The sequence below is a fragment of the Protopterus annectens genome, chromosome 2.part2, assembly GCF_019279795.1.
Source record: "Protopterus annectens isolate FY-2018-M chromosome 2.part2, PAN1.0, whole genome shotgun sequence".
Taxonomy (NCBI): Eukaryota; Metazoa; Chordata; order Ceratodontiformes; family Protopteridae; genus Protopterus; species Protopterus annectens.
In genome coordinates, this window is record NC_056730.1 from 517769929 (window position 1) to 517794019 (window position 24091).

The window sequence follows — 24091 nt, forward strand, 5'->3', positions numbered from 1 at the left end:
TAAACTAAGAAGTGCAACCAACAATTAAAGCTTTAAAACAGGAAAAACAGGTAATACCACTATAAAATAGACAGAAACAGTCGTCAAATAACACAAATGGTCGTAAAATGCAAGAAAAATACTTAAAATCTGGAAAGTTGCTTTTTCTGTCCTCTGCTGCTCTAGGAACTCTGCTGGATACCACGAGGAGCTGTGCTGAGTTCTCTACAGCCAGAAAAGCCTGCCAAAGCGTGCTTTATAGCAGGGGGCTGGAAAAGGCAGGAAATGACCCAAAATGGCCACTGAACTACAAGTTACTGTCTTAAACCACTCCTCTGAGGACAAACAGGCAGCTCAGTACTCCCCACTCCCACTGGTGAGTAAAGAAACTTCCCCCTGACCAAACAAAGAAAATGGAGAAGTACAGGAACCAAGACAAAGCCCAGGGATCAGCAAAATCTGATCACTGGAACAAACTAGCCAGGAAAGTTAGGAGAAGAAGAAAATTTTTTTGTTTTTTTCAAGTTTTTTTTTCACAGACAGAACAGAAAAGACAATAAATGCTTTGCTTTTCGATTAAATGCTATCAAAAGCTAGTACACTTGAGTGTGTTAGCCTGTAGTTTAACTTTTAAGCAAACTTAAACTAAGAAGTGCAAACAACAATTAAAGCTTTAAAACAGGAAAAACAGGTAATACCACTATAAAATAGACAGAAACAGTCGTCAAATAACACAAATGGTCGTAAAATGCAAGAAAAAATACTTAAAATCTGGAAAGATTGCTTTTTCCTCTCTCTGCTGCTCTAGGAACTCTGCTGGATACCACGAGGAGCTGTGCTGAGTTCTCTACGGCCAGAAAAGCCTGCCAAAGCGTGCTTTATAGCAGGGGGCTGGAAAAGGCAGGAAATGACCCAAAATGGCCACTGAACTACAAGTTACTGTCTTAAACCACTCCTCTGAGGACAAACAGGTAGCTCAGTACTCCCCACTCCCACTGGTGAGTAAAGAAACTTCCCCCTGACCAAACAAAGAAAATGGAGAAGTACAGGAACCAAGACAAAGCCCAGGGATCAGCAAAATCTGATCACTGGAACAAACTAGCCAGGAAAGTTAGGAGAAGAATATTTTTTTTGTTTTTTTTTCAAGTTTTTTTCACAGACAGAACAGAAAACACAATACATGCTTTGCTTTTCGATTAAATGCTATCAAAAGCTAGTACACTTGAGTGTATTAGCCTGTAGTTTAACTTTTAAGCAAACAAACTAAGAAGTGCAACCAACAATTAAAGCTTATAAAAACAGGAAAAACAGGTAATGCCACTATAAAATAGACAGAAACAGTCGTCGAATAACACAAATGGTCAAAAAATGCAAGAAAAAATACTTAAAATCTGGAAAGTTGCTTTTTCTGTCCTCTGCTGCTCTAGGAACTCTGCTGGATACCACGAGGAGCTGTGCTGAGTTATATATATATATATATATATATATATATATATATATATATATATATATATATATATACAGTCTTCTACATTGGTTGTCTGATGATTCTATACTACTTTTTGATAACACTCCCAGAAGTAGTTGTTTCTAAATGCCCTACATACCTAAATAAGGTCTCCTCTTAAATATGTATATGAAGCACTGTAGAAGTTCAGATATTTTAGTCTTTCATAATAACTTAAATGTTCACATTGATGGAAGCCCTTGGTGCACTTCCACTCTAATCTTTCATGCGTGTTTTCTTAAAATGTTTCCATACTGTTATTCTATGCTCTAGTTTAGGTTTAATGTAATTAACAACAATGATTTCATAATTTCTGATTTTCTAGACTTTATAAAACTTTTTATGCAACCTATATGACTAAAACTATCATTGAGCAGTTGACTGACATTATAGAAAACCTCAAAGCTGGATCTACCGATATACCCAGGTCCTTAAATGAATGGTTTCAATTATTGTGTGCTATATTAAGTATTCACCTTTCAAGGTCTCCCATATCTCATATGCTTAGTCTGTTTGATGCATTTATTAACATATTACTCTCCTGTGCCCAAATGGTCAAAACAGTCAAATTCTTGTGCAGACATGTCCAATCGGTAACACATGTAATCAGTTTACCCATTTTCAAGTCATCTACAGACAGACTGTAGAACACCTCAGATGAAAAAGATCAGTCTAAACAACTATGGGCCTAAGATAGAGCCCTGTGGGGCACCCTGACTGTAGCCTAGAATTTCATCTGTCCAATTACTGCATGACACTTGCCATGTCCTATTTTAAGCCATGTAACTATCCATCTTATAAAGATTACATCAATACCTAGTTCTTCTAGTGTATTGATCATTGTTTTGTGTAGGAACCTATCAAATGCTGAAGTTAAGTCTGTAAAAATTAACATCACAGCACAACTATTCAATTACAGCTGTATATGTAGATCTATTTTCAACATATGCATGCTGATTACATAGTTTCAAGTCCCAGCCTTTCCACTTCTGACAATAATTTATTAAAAGTAACAGTCTCCATTATTTTTCCACAGTATGAAAGTAAACCTATGGGTCTATATACCTCTGGGTTTGTCCAATTCCCCTTTTTCCTTAAAAGAGGTTTAACAAGTGCATGTCTCTAATCCTGAGGAATGTCTCCATATGTAAATGACCTAGTGAATAACAGATATAATGGTAGTGTAAGTGAAGTGTTCTGAGGTCGTTATTTCCAATTCCATCTCCTCCATGTGCTTTGGTTGCTCCAGTTTGTGCAGTCCTTTTTTTTAATACAGAATAATTTAATTTCAATACCTTAAATTACTCAGATGTTAACAGGACAATTTATCACCCCATTTCTGGTGCCAAACTGATTTGCATAAGAGTTTGTAAACATATCTGTAACCTGTTGTGTTTGAAAATAAATTTTTGAGTCTACCCACAGTTTATCAGTCTGTATGACTTTATTCCTACTACATCTTATGTATCTATGAAATGTTTTCCTATCATGCTCAATATTTACATAAATTTCAAAATTTTCTTGATCTCGTCTCACACTATGTATTTCTGTCCAGCTTATTTCAGTTGTCAAATTCATAGTTCAACCTCTTTTCCATTTCTAATATTTTTGCCTCTCATCTTAATAAATTATCCTGTTCTTATGGAAATCTATCCTCCTGGCATTGTGTGGCTAAATTCTGATGGTAAACATTATTTATTTATTTACTTATTTTTTGCATTCAAACAACTTTTCTTTCAAAACTTGCCATATTCCTTCAGCATTTTTTTCACTGAATGCATCACTCCAATTAGTTTTACATAATGACTGTTTTGCTTCCATATAGTCCCTTATTAACCTTCTGTGCATTGGTTTAGATTTCAGTTGGGTAAAATTATCTAGCAGCAATTTAATTAACCCTGTGATCACAGCACATCAATGGTGGTAAAGCATCTCATGAAGTAACAGTCATTTCCTTAGGAACACAAGTAATTTCTAGTATGTTCCATTCCCTAGTAGACTTTTTTTTTTTTTACAATCAGAACCAATTGTTGTTCCTGAACATGTGCTGTAAATAACTTCCTTACTAATGTTGTTGAATCATTATTACTCCAGCATGTTTCGAGAAAATGTAAGCCCCCCACCACTGTTACTTTTCCTTTCTGTGTCTCATGAAGAAAGAAGGACGTTATCCTGAAAAAATTTACCTGCTACAAGTCTTTGAAGTCCAACCTGCAATTTGAATAAAGTAGTCCCCCTCAAACTACCCCAGTATATGACACTCCTGACTGAAAGGACTTTACCCTGAAAAACTTTACCTGTTACAAGTCTTTGAAGACCAACCGGCAATTTGAATAAGGTAGTCCCCCTAGTACTAGTGACTGAATAGTTAGGCAATGATTGATTATATATTGTTTGATTGTTTGATTAATTCAATTTAACTTAATTTGATTCAACTGAGAAATGCTGCTATCATATATAAACTTGCTCAGTTTCATTTGTTTTTATGATCTGAAGAAGCGTATATTCCATACGCGAAAGCGCTTGTCTGTCATTAAAGTTTTATCATATATTTGGACTCGTTTTTGCTTTTCCATTTCTGTGGTGAGGCTGGACGTGTTGTTTCTTCACTATTTCTGTTTGTGATGAACAGTCTCCCTTGGAAGGTGCAGTTTCTTTCATTATTTATTAATTATTTATTAACACCAAAAGTGTGATAACAGACCTTGGGACACGGGTGGACAGTAGTCTCTCCTTTGATAATCACATCTCCACAGTAGTCAGGAAATCCTTCTATGTGGCACACCTCATCACAAAAGGTTTCTCATCCAGAAAAAAGAGGTCATTGTTCTCCTCTACTCATCACTCATTAGACCCATTATAGAGTACCCCTTTTGGTATGTACCTCACAAGACATCTACAACAACTGGAAAGGCCGTAGAAATACCTCACAAAGAGGATTACTGGCCTCAAACAGATGCCCTACACAGACCATCTCAAAAACTCCAGCTTTACTCCATCGAATATCGCCTACTCAGAGGTGATCTCTGCCTAACATACAAAGTTATGTCAAACCCAGAGCTGTTGGACATGCTCCACTTAAAGAAATCCCAATCCCTCTGAGCTATACACATCTAGGGACCTAAACCTTGTCACCACAATAAACAGAACATGCCAGCGGGATAGATTCCTGTCCCTGAGATTTCCCATACTATGGAATAAACTACCTATCTATATCAAACAAAACTCCTCATTAGCACTCTTCAAGAAAAATCTTGATGATTGGATGGGAAATAGGAAATTCACCCTGGGGGATCACTTCTGTGGCTCTGCTCAACAGTGGCACAAGAAAATAATTTTCTTGGGTGGCAAAAGCCAGGGTACCTTTTTTGGCTGGGCTTGTATAGGCCCTAGGGCTGATAGCCTAGTACCTACCTATGAACCTTTACTGCTATATTTGACAGTGTAAACATTTACCAAACTATCATCTTATGTTATAGTGATAGTGGCTGTAACTGTGTTTGTTTTTCTGTGTACTGCATGCTATTGTTTCACATACTACCACTGCTTTACTTAAGTGCATGTTATCCTTGTCATAAATATTGTTAATTTTCTCCTTGCATTTTGTGGCTGGAACCGTTTGTTTATTGAGTAATGTATGCTATTGTTTCACCTACTACTGTTTTACTTAAGTGCATATTGCACGTATTAATAATGCAAACATAGCAAAGGCTATTTGTTAAGAATTATGCTGTAGTAGTGAGAACGGATAACAGAACTGCATATTATATGTCTGCTTTTAGCCTGATTAGCTGATCATTTTTAAAACTATACTAAGACTCCTAAACTTGGAATAGCAACTCATTACTTGTGATAAAATCTGTTAACAGAGCTGCTTACCATATGGCTGCTCTTAGCCTGTCTAGCTACCCATTCTCCTAAGGACTGCTTTTACAAGGAAAACGTACTTGATAGCTGTTGTCCGGCATCTAGATTAAATGTTTAACATCAAACAAGGATGCAGCATTGTAGAAAACCTTAACATTTATTACCTGCATCATAGTCTGATTGCAAGAGTAGTCTATAAAGCTAGTGATACATTTTAACTGTTTGTTGTCCATTTATGTAACTAAAAAGCATATACTGTGCTTCATAGCTGTACGGAGCTCCTGTATTGCCGTATATTACATAGCTTAAGTGACAGTGTTCTGCCTGCTTGACTGGTGGCTAGTTATTAGTGCTGATAAGGTCTTTCTCATAATAAATGTTTTCTTTCTAGGTAGTCCCCCTCAAACTACCCATTATAAGACACTCCTGACTGAAAGGACATTACCCTGAAAAACTTCACCTGCTACAAGTCTTTGAAGTCCAACCTGCAATTTGAATAAGGTTAATACCATAACATGTACTAGTACTTTAACACTCTACCTATGTACTATTTCATGCTGCCCTGGGTCTAAAGGCACCTCTAGGCTCCCTCCATATTGTGTAACCTAGCTAGATTTCCCAAAGGATCTTACCTCTTTAACCTACAAATCTACCCTGCACTCAGTAATTTCATCCAGCTCCCCTGCACATAGCCCATAAAATATACCATGCAGCTCTTAATTAATCTCTGCAAGGGGACAATCTATAGCTTAAAATAGCTCATAAATCTGGTGTAAAAATAAACCAGTAAAATACAACCAAAAAGATACATTTGGAGTGAATTTAAACTAGTACAATACAGCCAAAAAAGATATATTTGGTGTAGACAGAAACAAGTGAAAAGATACATTTAGTGTACAAAGAAAAGAAACAAATAAGCCCAGGGATATAATTGGAGTTAGGGTTAGTCCCGCTGTGCTCGGGCTCACTACAATACCCTCCCTGCCCCCTATTTCCACCCACCCCCACTACTGCTACATTTCAACTACACTTAGCCACTCCCCTCATGCTAACCACCAATCACTGAATCTGCCCCATCCCTGTACCCATTAAACTTCTCTTCCACTATTCCACATCCTGTAAAGCACAGTCTTCCATCTAACTACCTTACAATCACAAACACCTCTCATCATCCACCACACCCATCCCATCCCAAGCAGATCTCTCACTCATGATCAAACCCAACCAAACTATGTCCAAACTACCCTAACCCACATAGATACACCTCTTACTATTGCTTCTAGGTGTATCCACCCACCCACTGCTAACTTCTATCACCAACCACCAAAAACAACTTAATTTTATTCGCATACCAAGAAAAACTACTTCCACTAACATTATTACAACACACCCATTTACTCAACTAGTCCCACACTACTACCAAACTTTCTTTATTCACCACTATGCACATAGATTACAGCCATCACACTACCAGTCCCAAACAACTATAAAGAACTTTAAGACCCCAAACAAACTACTCAAACTCTATTTTTACCTCAGAACCCAACTCATTAGCTGTGGTGATATACCCCAAAACCCAGGCCCACAAAATCTAGGAGCCCCAACCCTCAACCTGAATGATACCCTACTCCACCGATACAAATCCATGCTCCTCATTTTAAATTTAAATGTCAGAAGTATACTAAACAAAGTCGACGACCTTCATGCACTACTCTCCTTTTATCAACCTGAGATAGTCATACTAACAGAGACTTGGCTTAAACTAGGCAACCACAACAATGAAATCACTCCACCAGCTTACAATATAGTTGGTAGTGACAGAATAGGTAAAAATAGTGGGGGTGTTGCTATAGTGTATAAATCTCACCTCATCCTTGAGAAAGTAGACATAATAACCCTAGACCTCAATAAAGTTGAACTCACTCTAACAAAACTAAAACTTAATGATAGTAAACACATCAACATCACAGGATGCTACATCCCTCCAGGCAACAATATTCCCATTACAGAAAAACTCCTACAATGGATATCAAACTCCCTCCCCCCAGGAAAGCATAGTATTAGGAGACCATAGTACTGACTGGCAAAACTGTTCCAGTCATAACCCACTTTCCAATATTAACCTACATGGCCTAACTCAACTCATCACTTCCCCCACAAGAACAGACAAGAGAGCCAAACACCAATCCACTCTAGACTGTATACTCGTATCCCACCCATCACTGATATCCCTAGCAGGGTGTCTACCAAACACGCTGAGTGACCATCAAGCCACATTCTTACTCAGATCAAAATCACCACAACTGACCCAAATATCTATGCTCCTAATTAGAAACAAAAAACACTTTAACCACTCCAGCTTTAAAAACGACCTAAAATGCGCAACTGGACCCCACCCTAAAAAACCTACCTCTTGATGAAGCTGTACTATATTTCAAGACTACCTTCTTAAACACCCTTAACCATCACACCCCCTCCAGAACAACATGAATTAAAACTAAATATGCCCAATGGTTAACCCCAGACACAAAATCCCTCCTCAAAAAAAAAGAAACAAGGCCTGGACCATCTACCTCAACAGTAAATCCCAATTGAATAAACAAATATATGTTGAAATATGCAACAAAGCCAAAAAACTCACCAAAACAGACAAAACATCTTACTACCAAAAGTTACAGGATAAGCACAGGAACAACCCACAAAAACTTTGGGCAGCAATTAACTCTATTCTACAACCAGATACAACAACTACCCCAACCCCAAAAATAGATAACCAAGAAGACATCCCCACTCAATTTAATAAATACTTTACAGAGACCATCCAGACCCTTGCAAACAACCAACCCTATGACAACATCCCCACCCCTGCAAATCCACCCCCAAACCAACTAACAATTGCCCCAACTTCGGCTTCCACCCAGAACCAACCAAATTAATTGCAAAACTACTCCACAAGCTTGAACCAATGTCTCTAGCCACAGATAAATTACCCACTGAATACCTCCACCTGGCTACAGAAGCCATATCATATCCTGTCTCCATCCTAACTAACAGATCCATCTCTGAGTGTACCCAAGCTTTGGAAAATATCACATATGATCCCTTTACATAAAGGGGGAACCTCCTTGGAACTCAATAACTACCACCCTATAGCCATACTACCCGCTTTATCTAAAATTTTAGAGAGGGTAATACACAAGCAACTAATGAAATAAAATTATCTAATAGCAACACAACATGGCTTTAGACCCTTCCATAGCACCACCACTGCAGAATTCACCAACATTGTCAATACTAACAGAAACAATGGACTCCTTGTTATCTGCCACCTTCCTTGACTTGTCCAAAGCATTTGATATGGTGAACCACAATAAACTCCTCCTTTCACTAGCAACTCTAAACCTTACCACCCCTGCCATCTCCTGGTTCAAAAACTACCTAGAGGGAAGGAAACAAGCTGTTATGTGGCAAAACGAACCCTCCCCCTCCCTACCAGTCTCCCTAGAAATACCCCAAGGCTCCATCATAGGGCCACTTCTTTTTACCCTCTTCACCAAACAGCTCCGAAAAAGTATTCCTAAAGCCTCAACAGTGCAATATGCAGATTATACCACCATAATATGTGCAGCCAAATCAATTGACATCCTTCACTCCCTAACACAAGAATGCTTTTCCCAAGCAGAAACTTGGCTTACAAACCAAAGGTTCATTCTGTACCCAAGTAAGACAAAGCTAGTACTCTTTAGCTCCCACAGAGCCACACCTCCCACTGATTCTTTCCTCATCTCCTCCTTTAAGAAGACCACAATCACCCCCACAAATCATACCAAACTCTTAGGAGTTGAAATAGATAATCACCTTAGATTTGACCTACATATTTCTATAAGCATAAAAAAGTACATAAAAAACTTGGCCTACTGTATCGCAATAAGAATTCCTCACTGACTACTCCAAAACTACAACAGTGAGGACTCACCTACTATCCACCCTACTTTATGCCACCCCCGTGCTTACAAATCTCCGCAAATCCGACCTAAACAAACTTGATAGTTGTTATAATAAGATAGCCAAATTCAGTACAACCTCTCCCATCAGAACACATCACTGTGAATGCCTAAAAAAACTCAAGTGGCTAGAACTACCACTACAACTTCAACTCCATCAACTATCACCAGCCCACAAAATAATACATAACTCTAAAAACACCCCAGCCCTACAAAATATTTTGCAACCCTATACAACTGCCAGTCCCTTGAGATCTAGCACATAAAACCTCCTCAAAGTAACCAAATTTAACAATGAAGCTGGTAAGTCTGTCTACAGCTACTGTATATTAAAAATCTGGAACTCCCTTCCTGCCCACATAACCGATAACAAATCCCCATCGCAGTTCAAGAAACTTGTTACAACTCACTTTTTGAATAATCAACTGTGCTCCTGTATCCCCCCTGGCTAATGTCTCATTAGAACACTGCACCTAACTTAAGTAACTGCTAAGTCAACCAATCATAGCACTGTACCCACTTAGGACTGTTATTCTACTGCTCATCCCATCTCTCCAGGAGTTAGGGAAAACTACCCCAGCAATGTTGTGCTTTCCATAAGCAACTAAAACCAGGAGAAGACAAATTGTAAATCAATTTGTTATCCGTCTCAACTAAAACTAGGTGAAGACATATAGCAAATCAATTTGTTATCCTTCTCAATTATAGCGAGCATCATCTGCTCTCTCGGAGCCTTATTCTACATCTCTCTGCTTTTACTCTGATAGTAAATCTATCACAGAAATCCTAAACTTAGGACTATCTCCTAAAATGTAATATTATATTGTACAGAACAAATGTATCCTATCTGTTAGTTAATGTGTATGTCAAAGTCTCTTCTATGGAAATTGTATGTGAAAAATCTGTCCTTAAAACTATGTTTTGTAAAAAATTGTTCTCTTGAACCTTTTCTCCCCAGGCCTCCACTGAAAATGGACTTGTAATCCAGTTGGACTCTCCCGGTCAACAAATGTAAAATAAAATAAAATAAAAAATAAAATAAATTCCTCTAGGTCATCAGTTCTTGACTTTGGTGGTCTATACACTCTGACAAAAAAGACAACTCTGGAGCATACAGCAATTGTTGAACAATATGCAGTATTTGTGTTATTACTGAATATGTGATAACTACAGGTCTCGATCTTTAATCCCTATCATAACACCTCCACTTTTTTGTTAGAATATTTGTTACAGTAAAAACATTTATACCCCTACAGAGCTGGTTTCCAGTCATTGATTTTAACCATGTTTCATAAATAATCACATTAATCTTGTGGGAATGTAGCAAATTTTCCAATAAAAAATATTCCAAATGTTTACAGCATTAACACCCATCAGAAACACATTAAATGTTGCTATCTTCCTTGCCAACAAACTTCTTCTGTTTAATTTCAATTTCTTAATAAGTGAAGGAAGCTGTTCACATCTCCATTATTTTAAATTCTATACACTCATCACACAACACAGAAGTATAGTCTACAATAACAGCTTTACTGCACAGATCATACTCAATGAATATACAGCTGCTGCTCAGGCCTTACTACAGATAGTAATCCTGCACAACAGGAAAAGTTCTTACCGAGAACGCTGTTTCACAGAGCTTGTTTACCCATTCTATACTGGTCTGTTGTTCAGCTGCAAGGCAGTATATCTTTTCACTTGTCTCAATGGTGAAAGCAGTCATGTTTTCTTTGGGACATGATTCTGTCACAGCTGGAACAATGCTGATGCAGTCTGCCAAACGAATGATCTTCTTGTCCAATTTCTTGGTGTTTGCCTTCTCTACACTGGAACTACCATCTTTGCTATCAAAGAATTCCAAGCGAGCTATTCCATACTGACTTGCTGGGTAAAGCACAAACCAATTTTTCTTCCATTTCTTGGGGCGGGGGGAGAGAGAAAATAAAGCATCAGACAGTGTCAAATATTCACCTACATAGTCACACATACACAAAAAAAATGCCAGCTGTTAAGTTGGCAGCAGTTTACAAAGTTTAAAGTCCACTACAAACTGTAAAGGTGTTTCAATTAAACAATTAAATAATAAACTAATATGAATACAAGTCATCAGGCTGGGGGGACAACTTTAACAAGGTGATCTTTCAATTTGCAAGTCGGGTGTAAACTTGAAGATTACTGGGAACAGGCATTGATATGACATCAGCTGATGTATTACACTGTATGGAGAATTGAAGTGGACAGATAAATGGCTTAGGCATGACTACCCAGACACAGACATTATTTTTTCTTTAATTTTGTTTGCAAGATTATGTCTTAAATGCAAAACAAGGAGAATTTGTGTAGCTATATTAATAAGAAATTATGTACTTATCATAACGTTCCATCTGTGTTATCAGTCTTCATTTAGCCTTGACCTTTAAGACACAGTTCTGATCCTCGGAACTGGCTCAGCCATTAGAGTGCCAGGAAAAACTCTTGAGCTAAGACTCTACCCACAGCACCCCTCTCCAGATTACCTCAGATCGAGTTTGCAGCTACACAGGAAGACAGAAGAATATGTTTATAGAATTGAAGAGGCTATGTCCAAGGTCAAACCTGAAAAATTACCAAGACAAGGGTCCGTTCCTCCAAAGAGGGTGGGATGCCAAGGATAAATGAAGATTGACAACACAAATGGAATGTTATGGTAAGTACATAACTTCTTAATCTGATGTTGTCAGCCTTCATTTATCCTTGACTTTGAGACAGAGTTACCAGTTTCTTTAGATCTTGGGTGACCTTATGGAAGGATATTCCTGAGAACAATAGGATCAAAGGATGCTCTTCCCCTGGAAACCACATCCAATTTGTAATGAGTGATAAAAGAATGCAGAGTAGACCAGGTTGCTGCTGCGCATTTTGAAAGAAACTTTAAGTGACAGGTAGCTGTCGGTTCAAAGGGGGAAGTACCAAAGACTGCAGAACCACAGTCAGATCCCAAGGAACTAGAGAGTCTTTATATGGTGGTTGCAATCGCAAGGTTCCTTTCAAGAACACTTTACATAGTCTATGGGAAATTAGCGAATGGTCTTCAAAGCTATTGTGGAAATTGAAATGCAGCTAGTTGGACCTTAATAGTAGAAGCTGAGCCTCCATACTTGAAAAGCATAGCTAAAATCTCCAGTACCTTTTCCACTGGTGCGGAGAAGGGGTTAAGACCGTTACTGTGCACCAAAATAGAAAATCTTTTCCACTTGCTGTTGTAAAGTTTCCTGGTGGAAGGTCTATGGGAAGTCAATAACATTTTCTGGACTGGGGACGATAAATCTTTCTGCCTGGTGACTAATGGAATTGAAGGATCCAAGCTGCAAGCTTGAGGTTCTGAAGACTGGGGTGCACCAGTCCCCTTTGGATGAGGCAGAAGATCTGGAACTGGGTCCAGAATCCATGGACAGTGGATTAGATGAGGCCACAGAAAAGGGAACCAGATTTGTTGGGGCCAAAAGGGCACAATGAGGATCACCTTGCTACTCATCCTGCCGGCTTTCTTTAAGAAGAGAGGAATTAGCAGGAAGGGGGAAAGGCATAAAGAAGTCCCGAGAGCCAATTGTAAAGGACAGCATATCTCGGGGATGTCCCCTGATGAGGGATTAGGGCAAAGTAGCCACTGCACTTGCTGCTTAGGGGTGATGCAAAGAGGTCACAGAAAAGCTGGCCCCAGAGATGGAAAATCTCCTTCACCACCCTGGGGTTGAGAGACCAATGGTGAGGCAGGAGAATGCATCTGCTCAGTTTGTCCGCTATCACATTCAAGCTTCCCAAGATGTGCATTGCTTTCAGAAAGTGGTTGGAGGATATCGCCCAGTGCCACACTCTGAGGGCTTCTTGACACAGGGGGTAAAACTTGGTTAAACCCTGTTTGTTGATGTACCAAACTACTGACATGTTTGTCTGACTGAACTGCAATGAACTGCAATCAGGCCTGGAGAGAGGACAGCTTGGAAGGCTTGAAATACTAACAGCACTGCCCTCAGTTCTAGAACATTGATATGCAGATTGGCCTCCATCGGGGAACAAGTGCCTTGGACTGTTCTTCCCTGATAATGCCGCACCCACCCCATGCAGGAGGCGTCCGTGGTCTACATGGCCTTGGATTGAGGAAGATCGAAGGTATGGTCTAAGAAGATTTCATCAGATTCCATCCACTAGGATAAGTCCTTCTTGAAACAACTGGTGATTAAAATGGGATGAGTCATTGGATGATTCAGGATGGACCACTGTGATGCCAAAAGCCACTGTAGTAGTCGCATGTGAAATCTTGCTAGTGGAACTAAGGTAATGGCTGCTGCCATGGACTCTAAGGCTTGAAGGACTAAGAATGCAGGTACCTTGTTGTTCGAAAAAATGGCTTGTACTTGTGATCTTATCTTCTGTAGCCTTTGAAGAGGAAGGGAAGCTGCACAACTGGCGGTGTTTAGATGAGCTTCTATGAACTCTAGATCTTGAGACGAACTTAGCTGAGATTTTGAGTGGTTCACTGTAATGTACAGATGAGCAAACAGGAGAAGAATGAAATCTGCTGCTTGAAGCAGTAGATACCTGGTGGGAGTGATGATGAGCCAGTCATCTAGATAGGGAAACAAGCTGTCACTGCTACCAAACACTTGGTGAACATCCTGAGGGCTGTGGTGAGGCCAAAGAACAGCACTTGGAACTGAAAATGACTGGCCCCTAGCCGAAAGCAGAGGAACCTTCTGGAGTGTTTGTCCATTCCTATGTGGTAATACACATCCTGAAGATCTATAGAGTGCTTCCAATCATCTTCCTCTAAGAAGGGTAGGATAGACTGTACTGTGACCATCTGGAATTTTGTTTGCTGAACAAACTTGTTTAGAATGCTAAGATCCAAAATTGGTCATAAGTCTACTATCTTTTTTGGGACCAAAAAGAACCTTGAGTAAACTCCAGATCCTATTTGGTCTGGTGGGACTTCCTCGATAACTCTTTTTTTCTAGCAGCCTTTGAAGTTCCAGAGCTGCCTGATCCCTCTAATTGGATGAGAGTAACGGGGAAGTGGTAACCTATGGCAATGATCCTTTCCATCCAAGTATCTGTTATTTGCTGCCAGCCTCTCGAGTGCAAACAGAATCTTCCCCCAACTGCATCCAGAGGTAAGCAACTGGGCCCTCTTTAAGAAGCACCGAAAGGGTTTCCCAGAGAAAGAATCTCTGGAACCCTGATTTTGCAGGCCACCTCTGCCACATGACTGACATCTTTCATTGGAGCCCCCCCCCCCCCCCAGTCCCAAAAGGAGCCACCACCATGGGTGCCCTGAAAAGGCCCTTGGGATTTTTTGAACCACATCCTTCTGCTCCTCTGGTTCCTAGAACATGACCATTGAGGAGCAGAAAAAAATGTATGCCCACTGCAGACAGGATCTTTCCATTTTTTCCGCATCTGGCTAATGCTTCTCTGACTTTGGGGCCAAACAAGGAAGAGCAGTCAAAAGGAGCATTGACGAAAGATGATTTAAATGGCTCCACAAACTCACACAAGCACATCCAGGTGAGTCGCCTCATGGCAACACCAGAACCCACTGCCCTAGTCGTCCCTTCGGCTGCATGAACGATGAGCCTCATGGATGAGTTGGAAATGGACTCCAGCATAGCCAGCTGGGAGGCCACTTTATCTTGGACCTCCTCAGACACAGTTCCTGTAAAAGTATCTGATAACTCCTTTATCAAATCCCTCTGGAGCTTAGTAAAGTGTACAATAAAATTCAAAGACCATAAAGCAAAGGTCGATGATGCATACCCTCACTTTCCAAATCTGTCCTACGCTCTAGACTCTCGATTAGGGGGATGAACAGTGGAACTCTCTTCCGCCAGTTCCTTTTTGGTCACCGCCACAACTACCACAGCATCTACAGTTAACCCCTTAGCCCAATGCTGGTGGTCCTCTGGAGCTGAAAGAATTCTGTCTGGTCTCCTGGGGATTGGCTCTATGGAATCAGAGGCCTTCCAAGACTGCTAAGCAATCAATTTAACAAGACTGTCATCAGGAGGAGTCACCCAAGAAGTAGATGGGTGATCACCAAAGGCTTGCAGGTACACAGACTCTATGAGGTAGGGTCTTCAGGCTTCCAGTTACCCCTCTGTTTCAGTATTTTTAGAATGTCTCCAAAGGAGACATCTTCTGGGGGTGACGAAGGGGAACCTTCCCCATCACTGAAGTCCGTGTCTTCTATGACAAATTCTTCAGCAGAATCTAAGTATTTCCTATTACACGTCTTTTCCTGGGGCATCTCCTCAGCAGGAATCACTGAGGAGAACCCAGAAGAAGAGGGGCCTTGTGTAGGTGTATTCGGAGCTTAGGTGCTCACTGCCAAAGCATGGAGGTTGGTGGCAGCTCTGGGCTAGAGGGAGTCCCAGGATAATACTTAGATATGGGAGGGGCCACCTGCGAACCTGCAGAGGCCAATGCCCTCTCTATAACTTTGAAGGCAGGTCCCCCTGAAGAGGCATGGGAGCCCTGAACAGAGAAGGATAACCTTGGAACGGTGGTCCCACCTCGCTCTGAGAAACCTACCCCCAAAGCAGTAGCCGAGGAATAGCCCACATCAGATGAAGTTCTGAGAGTCATGGATGAGCCTGAATAAAAAAGTGGAGTTCCAGGACCCTCAGATCCAGCAGCAGAGCTATGGCCCCGGGAGTCCATCGGTTCCAATGGAACCGATGAACTCAAGTCAGATCCTAAAACTGAAGGGGAAAAGGCTGTTGGCACCAGAGTAGCTGGAACTGGAGGAACCAGAGTCGTAAGCTCTAAGCCCTCAGAGGAGGTTAGACGAGGAAAGATTAGTGGAGTCCTGGGAGAGAAAGTCCCATCTCCAGAAGGGAGTCGAGCCTGGGAGATAGAAAGACCTCTAGCCACTAGGAGCTGATCCACCAACCTCATGATGTCGACTTTAGTCATACCCCTGGAGGAATGGGTACAGAAGCCTGAGGTGGATTTCAGTTTGTCTAAGTATCCCACAAAGGGATCAATTGAAGGGGAATGTCTTGTCCTGAGTACATTGATTATATTAGGTTTCAGCACCAAGGGTGATGTTGGTTTCAAAATTTCTGTAAGTGTCACAGGTGGAGCTGGGGAAGTTAGAGTGGTCGGTACTGAGGTGGCTGGCACAGAGACCAGTGGTGCAGACGTAGTTACGGTACACGGTGCAGAGAAAGTCAGATGTTATGTGATCCTATCTCGCCTACATTCTGACTGATGGGTTCGGAGCCGATCCCTCGGCTCCGACTCGGCACGCTTATGCTATAGAGCGAGGCCTCTTATTGGCTGAGCTATCTTTATCCCAGGATGCACCACCACTAATCCCCCAGATCTCGTTTGCCGCTTACAGAGCTTGGACGTGGTCTCAACATTGACTGGGCTAAGTACTATATTAATAGTATATTTTCCTGTCAGTAGTTCTCTCTTTTCAAACCAAAAGCTGTTTTAACGGCTATTTTTTGTGTACGAGTGTGTCTCTTGTTGTTTGATTGATTTTTGATTTACTTTTCCTGTCAGAGAAGGTTCCGTTTCAGTTAGAGGGGCCTTCCCCTGTACTAGCTACTTCAGTGGTTGTGTGTGGGTCAAGTACCCGTTTGAGTTAGAGGGTCTTGACCCTCTTTGTTTCTTCCCTTTCCCTTGCTGTGTAAAAAAAAAAAAAAACAAACAAAAAGTGTTTTTGTTTCAGTTTATAATTTTTGACTACGGACATTCTTATTGTACTTGTGTCCTAAAACTGTTGAAAGTTTACTATTGTTTTCTGTTTTTTCTGCAATGTCTAAGGAACACAAACCCTCCGGGTTTAAAAAGTGCACGAGGTGTGGGTTTAAAATGTCCATAACGGACGACCACTCCTTGTGCGTCTATTGTCTTGGCGCCAAACATCTCCAGGAATCCTGCAGTGTATGCCATGCGTTTTCCTCCCAAGTCCTCCAGGAGAGGAAAAACAAATTAATCCTTAAAGGATTAATCAAGCCTTCTTTCGAGGAGGCTTTATCTTCCTCTCCGTCTCCTTCTAAGAAGAGGAAAGCGCCGGCTCCAACCAGTCAGTCGGAACCGACGGCTAAAAAAGGTAAGCAGACTTCTCCATCGGCTCCACGGACTTCGGAGCCGAGGTCGGAACGGTCTGCCTCGATGCCTCCTACCTTGACCCCTCTGGTTTCGGAGCCGAGGCCTGGAGCATCGAGAAGCGGGTCACCCTCATCGGCTCCACTGATATTGGAGCCGATAAGGGTCATCGGCTCAGACACTTCCCCCTCGGAGCCGAAGTCCTTATTGGCGCCGAGGGAATTTTCCTTGAAGGTTTCCTCGGAGCCGATAATTGTGGAGTCCTTTCGGAGCCAGTCCCCGAGCCCTTCGGAGCCGATGGAGAAATCGGTTCGGGCCCGATCGGTATCCTCGAGATCTTCCAGGATGTCTGATTCGGACATCGACAGGGTACACCTTCGACTTTTCCAGTCTCCGGTGTTCCAAAAGATGGTTTCGGCTCCAGCCCATTTGGCTTCGGGGCCGATGGTCCACTCCCTTACAGTACTTCCTCCTCCAACAGCTTCGGCACCATTGGAGCAGGTGTTGGTGGAACCAGTGGAGGTGTTAGGGTCAGGTCCGACCCTTGCTCCGACTCCGGCTCCTGGGTCGGAGTTCAGTGCACGGACTTCTTCCTTCGGCCCTGGGGGGGAGGCTTTGGGATTGATACCTTCGGTCCCAAGTCTCCCTCTTGGTGTGTCGGCGGCGGGAGTACCATCCACTGTCGTGGCCATGGAGGGGGGACCTTCCCAGGATTCTGGTGGTCCCGCCTTCAGGGCTATGAGGAGTGCTCTAGCCAAATCTTCATTGGCTACCTCCACAGTTTCCCCAGCTCCTTCCCTACATTTGGAGACTGGGTCATTGGCAGTTCCCCTGTCAGCAGACAGCGGAGCCCCTGGGCCTCAGGTTACCCCCGCTGGGGTTTCTCCCCCTCCTGGAGGTCCTTCTGAAGCCTCTTCGGAAGAAACTCCCAGGAAGAAAACGTGCAAGAGGAAGCACGTTGACTCCCCTGATGAGTCTTTGACATCTGACACCGATCTCGATGATGCAGAGGGGTCCCCCAAGTCGTCCTCGGATGATGTCTCATTTGCAGACATCCTAGAAGCCCTAAAACAACGAGGCGGCTGGCAGTCCAAACCTCCCTCTGCTGATGAGTCGGTGTTCCTGAAGGCCTTCGGGGCTCAGCCCTCCGCCTCCTGGGTGTCTCCACCCTTCGACGAGCTCTTGGATTTGATCTGTCGAAGGGCGTGGGAACACCCGGACTCTGTGGAACCGGTGCCCGCTCGTCCAAACAAATTTCTTTCAGCACCCCCCGATAGAGAGTTCCTCACGAAAGGTGTGGCTGTGGATGCTATGGTGGTGGCATCTGCTATGCAGCAGGATGTAGCAGAGACTTCTACGTCCGTCCATCCTCCTAATAAGGAGTCTAGGAGCATGGATCGGTACGGCAAGCGCACCCTTAGTTCAGCGGCCTTTACCTTAAGGTCTCTGAACTACCTAACGCACTTCATGAGATTCCAGAGGGATCTGATTAAGGAGTTGTCCGATACCCTCTTAGGTAACCTGCCTGAGGAGCTGGCCCAGACGGTTGGATCTCAGCTGGCTACAATGTCATCCATTTTGAACTCGTCCATGAGGCTCATCTCAGATGCGGCCGAAGGGGTGAGTAGAGCAGCGGTACAGGCATTGCTCTCACGGAGACAAGCCTGGCTCCGCCTGTGTCATTTCAAGGAGGCCTTCAAGTCTTCATTGCCGACGCCTTTGATGGGTCCTCCCTGTTTGGGCCCAAGGTGAAAGACACACTTACCCGCTGTGAACAGGAGGGTAAGACTCTGACTGCCATAGGGGCACGATTTTCCACCCCTTTCGGCCTTATCCCAAGGCTAAAAGAGGAGGGAAGATGTGGTTCCGGAAATCGCAGAAGTCTTACCCCTCTCAGCAGGAAGGTTCCCCCTCCAGAGGCAGAGGAGGGGGAAATTCATCAGGAAGACACCGTCCCAGAGGCGGCAGAGGCACCCGCAATACTGGAGACCGCGAGTCCTTTCGTGGCTCTTCAACCTTTCATAGTCCCTGAGGGATTGCCCGACTGTGCTGCTCCGGAGCCAGTCGGGGGTCGTTTTTCGAAGCACCTAAAGGCCTGGGAAGCCATCACTCAGGACCGATGGGTGCTTCGAATTATCGCCGGAGGTTACTCCATCCCAGTCAACGGGATACCGCAGCCATAGAAATTTCAAAACTGCTGCAAAAAGGAGCCATCCAACCGGTCCCCGCAGACCAGATCGGATTAGGGACTTACTCAAGATTCTTTTTAGTGCCAAAAAAGACCGGGGACTTGAGGCCCATTTTGGACCTAAGCAACCTAAACCGTTCAGTCAAGAAGTCCAAGTTCCGAATGGTCACTTTACAAACCATTCTCCCGTTGTTGGAGAAAGGTGTTTGGATGTTCTCCATAGACCTCAAGGATGCGTATTACCATATCAAAATACATCAAACATCCAGGAGACACTTGCGCTTCAGCCTAGGAAGCAGTCATTTTCAGTTCCGTGCGCTGCCCTTTGGTCTCACCACAGCCCCCAGGGTGTTCACCAAATGCTTGGCAGTAGTGACTGCTCACTTGAGGAGTCTAGGATTCCAGGTGTTTCCATCTAGACGACTGGCTTCTAACTGCCACCTCCAAGCATCTACTTCTACGGAGCCTGCAAGCCACAACATCACTGGGCAATTCCCTCGGAATCACCTTCAATTGGCCAAAGTCTGTGTTACGGCCATCTCAAAGATTAAGATTCATAGGAGCAGAGATAGATTCAAACCAGATGCGGGTCTATCTGCCTGCAGACAGAATTCAGATCATACAAAATCAGGTTCGAGCCTTACTCCCCAGGTCCAAAGCCCCAGCCAGAATGGTCATGCAACTATTGGGATCGATGTCTGCCACAGTTCTGCTAGTTCCCTTGGCAAGGTTACACATGAGAATCCTCCAGTGGCTTCTTTCAACTCAGTGGTCCTTTCAGGAACTCCCTCTCAATCATCTAATATGGATCACAGAATCTTGCAGACGGGACCTTCGCTGGTGGCTAGTGTCTTCCAATTTGGATCAGGGACGACCCTTTGTTCTTCCTCCTCCGGCGGCCACTTTGACCACGGACGCCTCCCAGATGGGGTGGGGGGGGCATTCCCTGGGCAGGTCAGTCCAGGGCAAATGGCATCCGGAAGAGACCTCTCTCCACATCAACATATTAGAGATGAGAGCAGTACTCCTGTCCCTTCAAGCCCTTCACTGTTACCTCCCTCAGGGCGTAATTGCTGTTCACTCGGACAACATGTCAGTTGTCTGGTACCTGAACAAGCAGGGAGGGACCAGATCCTACCCTCTTTGCAGAGAAGCGATGAGGGTCTGGGAATGGGCAATCTCAACCAAACGCTTCCTAGTGGCTACTCACATACCGGGCAAATCCAATGTCATAGCCGACAGGTTGAGCAGGACCATCCTCTCTCCTCACGAGTGGTCTCTGAACATGACTATTACAAGACAGATTTTCAGCGAATGGGGAGTTCCGTGCTGCGACCTCTTCGCAACTCCTCTAAATGCGAAGTGCAAAGATTTTTTCTCCCTAACCCCGGCTCCGGGGAAGAGCCCTGTGGACGCGTTAGTCCATCCTTGCCCCTCCGGCCTGCTTTATGCCTTCCCTCCAGTTCCTCTCCTACCCAAGGTAATTCAGAAGGCTTCTCTCTTAAGGAGCAAGATGATCTTAATTGCTCCTTACTGGCCTCGTCAAGTCTGGTTTCCCTATCTTCGGAAACATGCTCTGGAAGGTCCATGGTTCCTGGACCAGGTCCCAGACCTATTGATTCATCAGTCGGGACTACTACACCAGTCCCTACACACATTAAGATTGACGGCCTGGCTCCTCCTCTTCCAACCATAGTCAGGAGACATGCACTAGACCCAGATGTAGTGCACATATTGTCTTCAGCCCACAAGTCGGCTACGAAGAAGCTTTATTCTAGCAAATGGAAAAGATTTGCTATATGGGCTCAACTCCGGGGCCTGGACCCTATTTCAACCCCCATGGCAGAAGTACTCAAGTTCCTAACCTCTCTTTTCAACCAAGGCTCTTCTGTTTCTACCATCAAAGTACAATTGGCAGCAATTTCTAATTTTCATGAATCCATAGACCCACCATTAATGAGCAACAGGTTGTGTAAGACCTTCTTGAAAGGTGCTGCTCTATTAAGACCTCCAGTTTCTCATCCTGCACCTCCATGGGATCTCGATATAGTATTACGTGCCTTGACTTCTTCCCCCTTTGAACCGGCAGCTACCTGTGATTTAAAGTTTCTATCATGGAAGACAGCTTTCCTAGTAGCAATTACTTCAGCTAGAAGGGTTTCAGAACTTCAAGCTTTGTCAGTTAAACCTCCGTATTTGGTTTTTTATACAGACAGAGTTTCCCTCAGACCAAATCCTTCTTTTGTTCCTAAAGTCTGTTCTACTTTATGCTTGCAACAGTCATTAGAGCTCCCAGTTTTTTTCCCAAAATACTCCAATAAAGCGGAATTTATTTTCCACACACTAGATGTCCACAGGCAGTTACGTTTTTATTTGGATAGGACCAAACAGTCAAGGAATACAGATCAGTTGTTTGTGTCCTTTGCAGAAAACAAATTGGGCAACGCAGTCACAAAGGTCACTATTGCCAAATGGATCAGGGACTGTATTACTCAAGCTTATGTTTTTTCTAACAAAGAGCTTTCCACCTCTGTCAAGGCTCATTCTACAAGGGCTATGGCTACTTCGGTAGCATTTCATTCTAAGCTTGCTATTAGTGACATTTGTGCTGCGGCTACATGGTCTTCCCTGCATACCTTCATTTCTCACTACAAATTAGATGTGGCATCTAGAGGACGAGCTTCATTTGGTTCCACAGTGCTCAGGAGTGTTTTCCAATGAGCCACCCGGGATTTAGGTGCTAGGGACGCTGTCCCATCAGTCAGAATGTAGGCGAGATAGGATCACATAACATCTTTTAGTTATGTACTCACCATAACTTCAGATGTTTGGGATCCATCTCGCCTACATTCCTAATAACCCACCCTCCTTCCCCCTTCCTTGGAGATCAGAGGATATCAGAAGGTCCGAATCCTGTTGTTTCATCTTGAAACATCTAACAATTTTATATAATCAAGTTATGCATGTGTGCATGAATGCGGACAAACAAGATCTGGGGGATTAGTGGTGGTGCATCCTGGGATAAAGATAGCTCAGCCAATAAGAGGCCTCGCTCTATAGCATAAGCGTGCCGAGTCGGAGCCGAGGGATCGGCTCCGAACCCATCAGTCAGAATGTAGGCGAGATGGATCCCAAACATCTGAAGTTATGGTGAGTACATAACTAAAAGTTCTGTAATTTTCTTAGTCTTGCTGAAGATGTGCTGGGCCCAAGCAGTACACACAAGAAGAGTGTCCATCAGACTTGGGCATCTTCCTACTACAATCCTGGCATTGCTTAAACCCGGTTGTCCCTTTGGATTAATCCACCATGTTGACGGATAAAAACAATTGTCAACAGACGGCACTCACACACACACTGAAAGAGAGCACACACTAACACAGAGGAAAGAAATGGCTACCAGCAATAGTAGGCCAGAACTACCAAAGAGAGGTAGGGAAGGGAAGTACTACCAATTATGGTAGACTTGAATACCGCAAGGTAAAAACAATGTATTCACTCATTCAAAGAAATGGAGACAGAAACTACAAGTGAAGGACCACTAGCAATGGTAGAGGAGAACACCAAAGTGTTGGAGGATAAACAAAGAAGAAGGCAAGTTGGGTAGAAAGAAAATCAACTATTTGAAATATGCAAATATTTAAGTAATCACACAGTGGAAAAAGAGATGAAGAAACTAAGGAAAAATATGAAAAATGTAGTTACCTGACAAGAGAAACTGGCTGATGCATCTTGCAGCAAGAGTGGCAAACAAGATCTGAGGTAATCTGGAGAGGGATATTGTGGGTAGAGTCTTAGTGCGAGAGGTTTTGGATGGCGCAAGCTGTGTAACGTCCGAACTGGTTCAGAGGACTGGAACTGTGTCCCAAAGGTCAAGGATAAATGTAGGTTGTCATCAGATCTACTGATTCAAAAAAGAAAGGAAAAAAAAATAATACTCCATGATAGTACAAGTAATGTTAGCAATAGAACAAAGCACAAACTGCCCCATTATGCCTGTGAATTCATACTGATTGTGTTGCACCGTGAGGGAAACTGGTGTTTGTTATCAGCGTGAATTTTGACCTTCCTCCATCCATCACTACTTTAATGGCTACTTTAAGAAGCCTTCATTAGGGTACCAAATACAATACCCTAAACATGCATTGGTGCAGAGTGCTCATCTATATCACCAGTAACCCATCTTTCAACACAGAGAGACAGGTGGGCAGCAAACTGTTGAGGAAGAGGAATGACTAGTTTTGACTGTTAGTTTCCTCTGGGCCAAGTTCATAAATGAGGTTTTTACAGTGCTCTCTCTGACATTAGTATCTCCATAGAGCTTAACACACAAGAGCAGCACTCGTGGGGATGTACTACTGAATACGAGGTACACATATAAAAATATCCCGACTACAGCCTGATGGAAGCCTACCCCAGGACTTTTACCATGCTAAGGGAATAAATGAG

At 43.0% G+C, this 24091-nt stretch overlaps 1 protein-coding gene across 1 annotated transcript in view; it reads right to left on the reverse strand.

The window, feature by feature from the left end:
- Positions 1-24091, reverse strand: part of DOK1 (docking protein 1) — a 1066004-nt gene that overhangs the window by 589041 nt on the left and 452872 nt on the right. The window contains exon 2 of the mRNA XM_044063984.1: positions 10976-11275. Within this exon, the coding sequence (XP_043919919.1) occupies positions 10976-11275 (300 nt within the window). The remainder of the gene's footprint in view (positions 1-10975; positions 11276-24091) is intronic.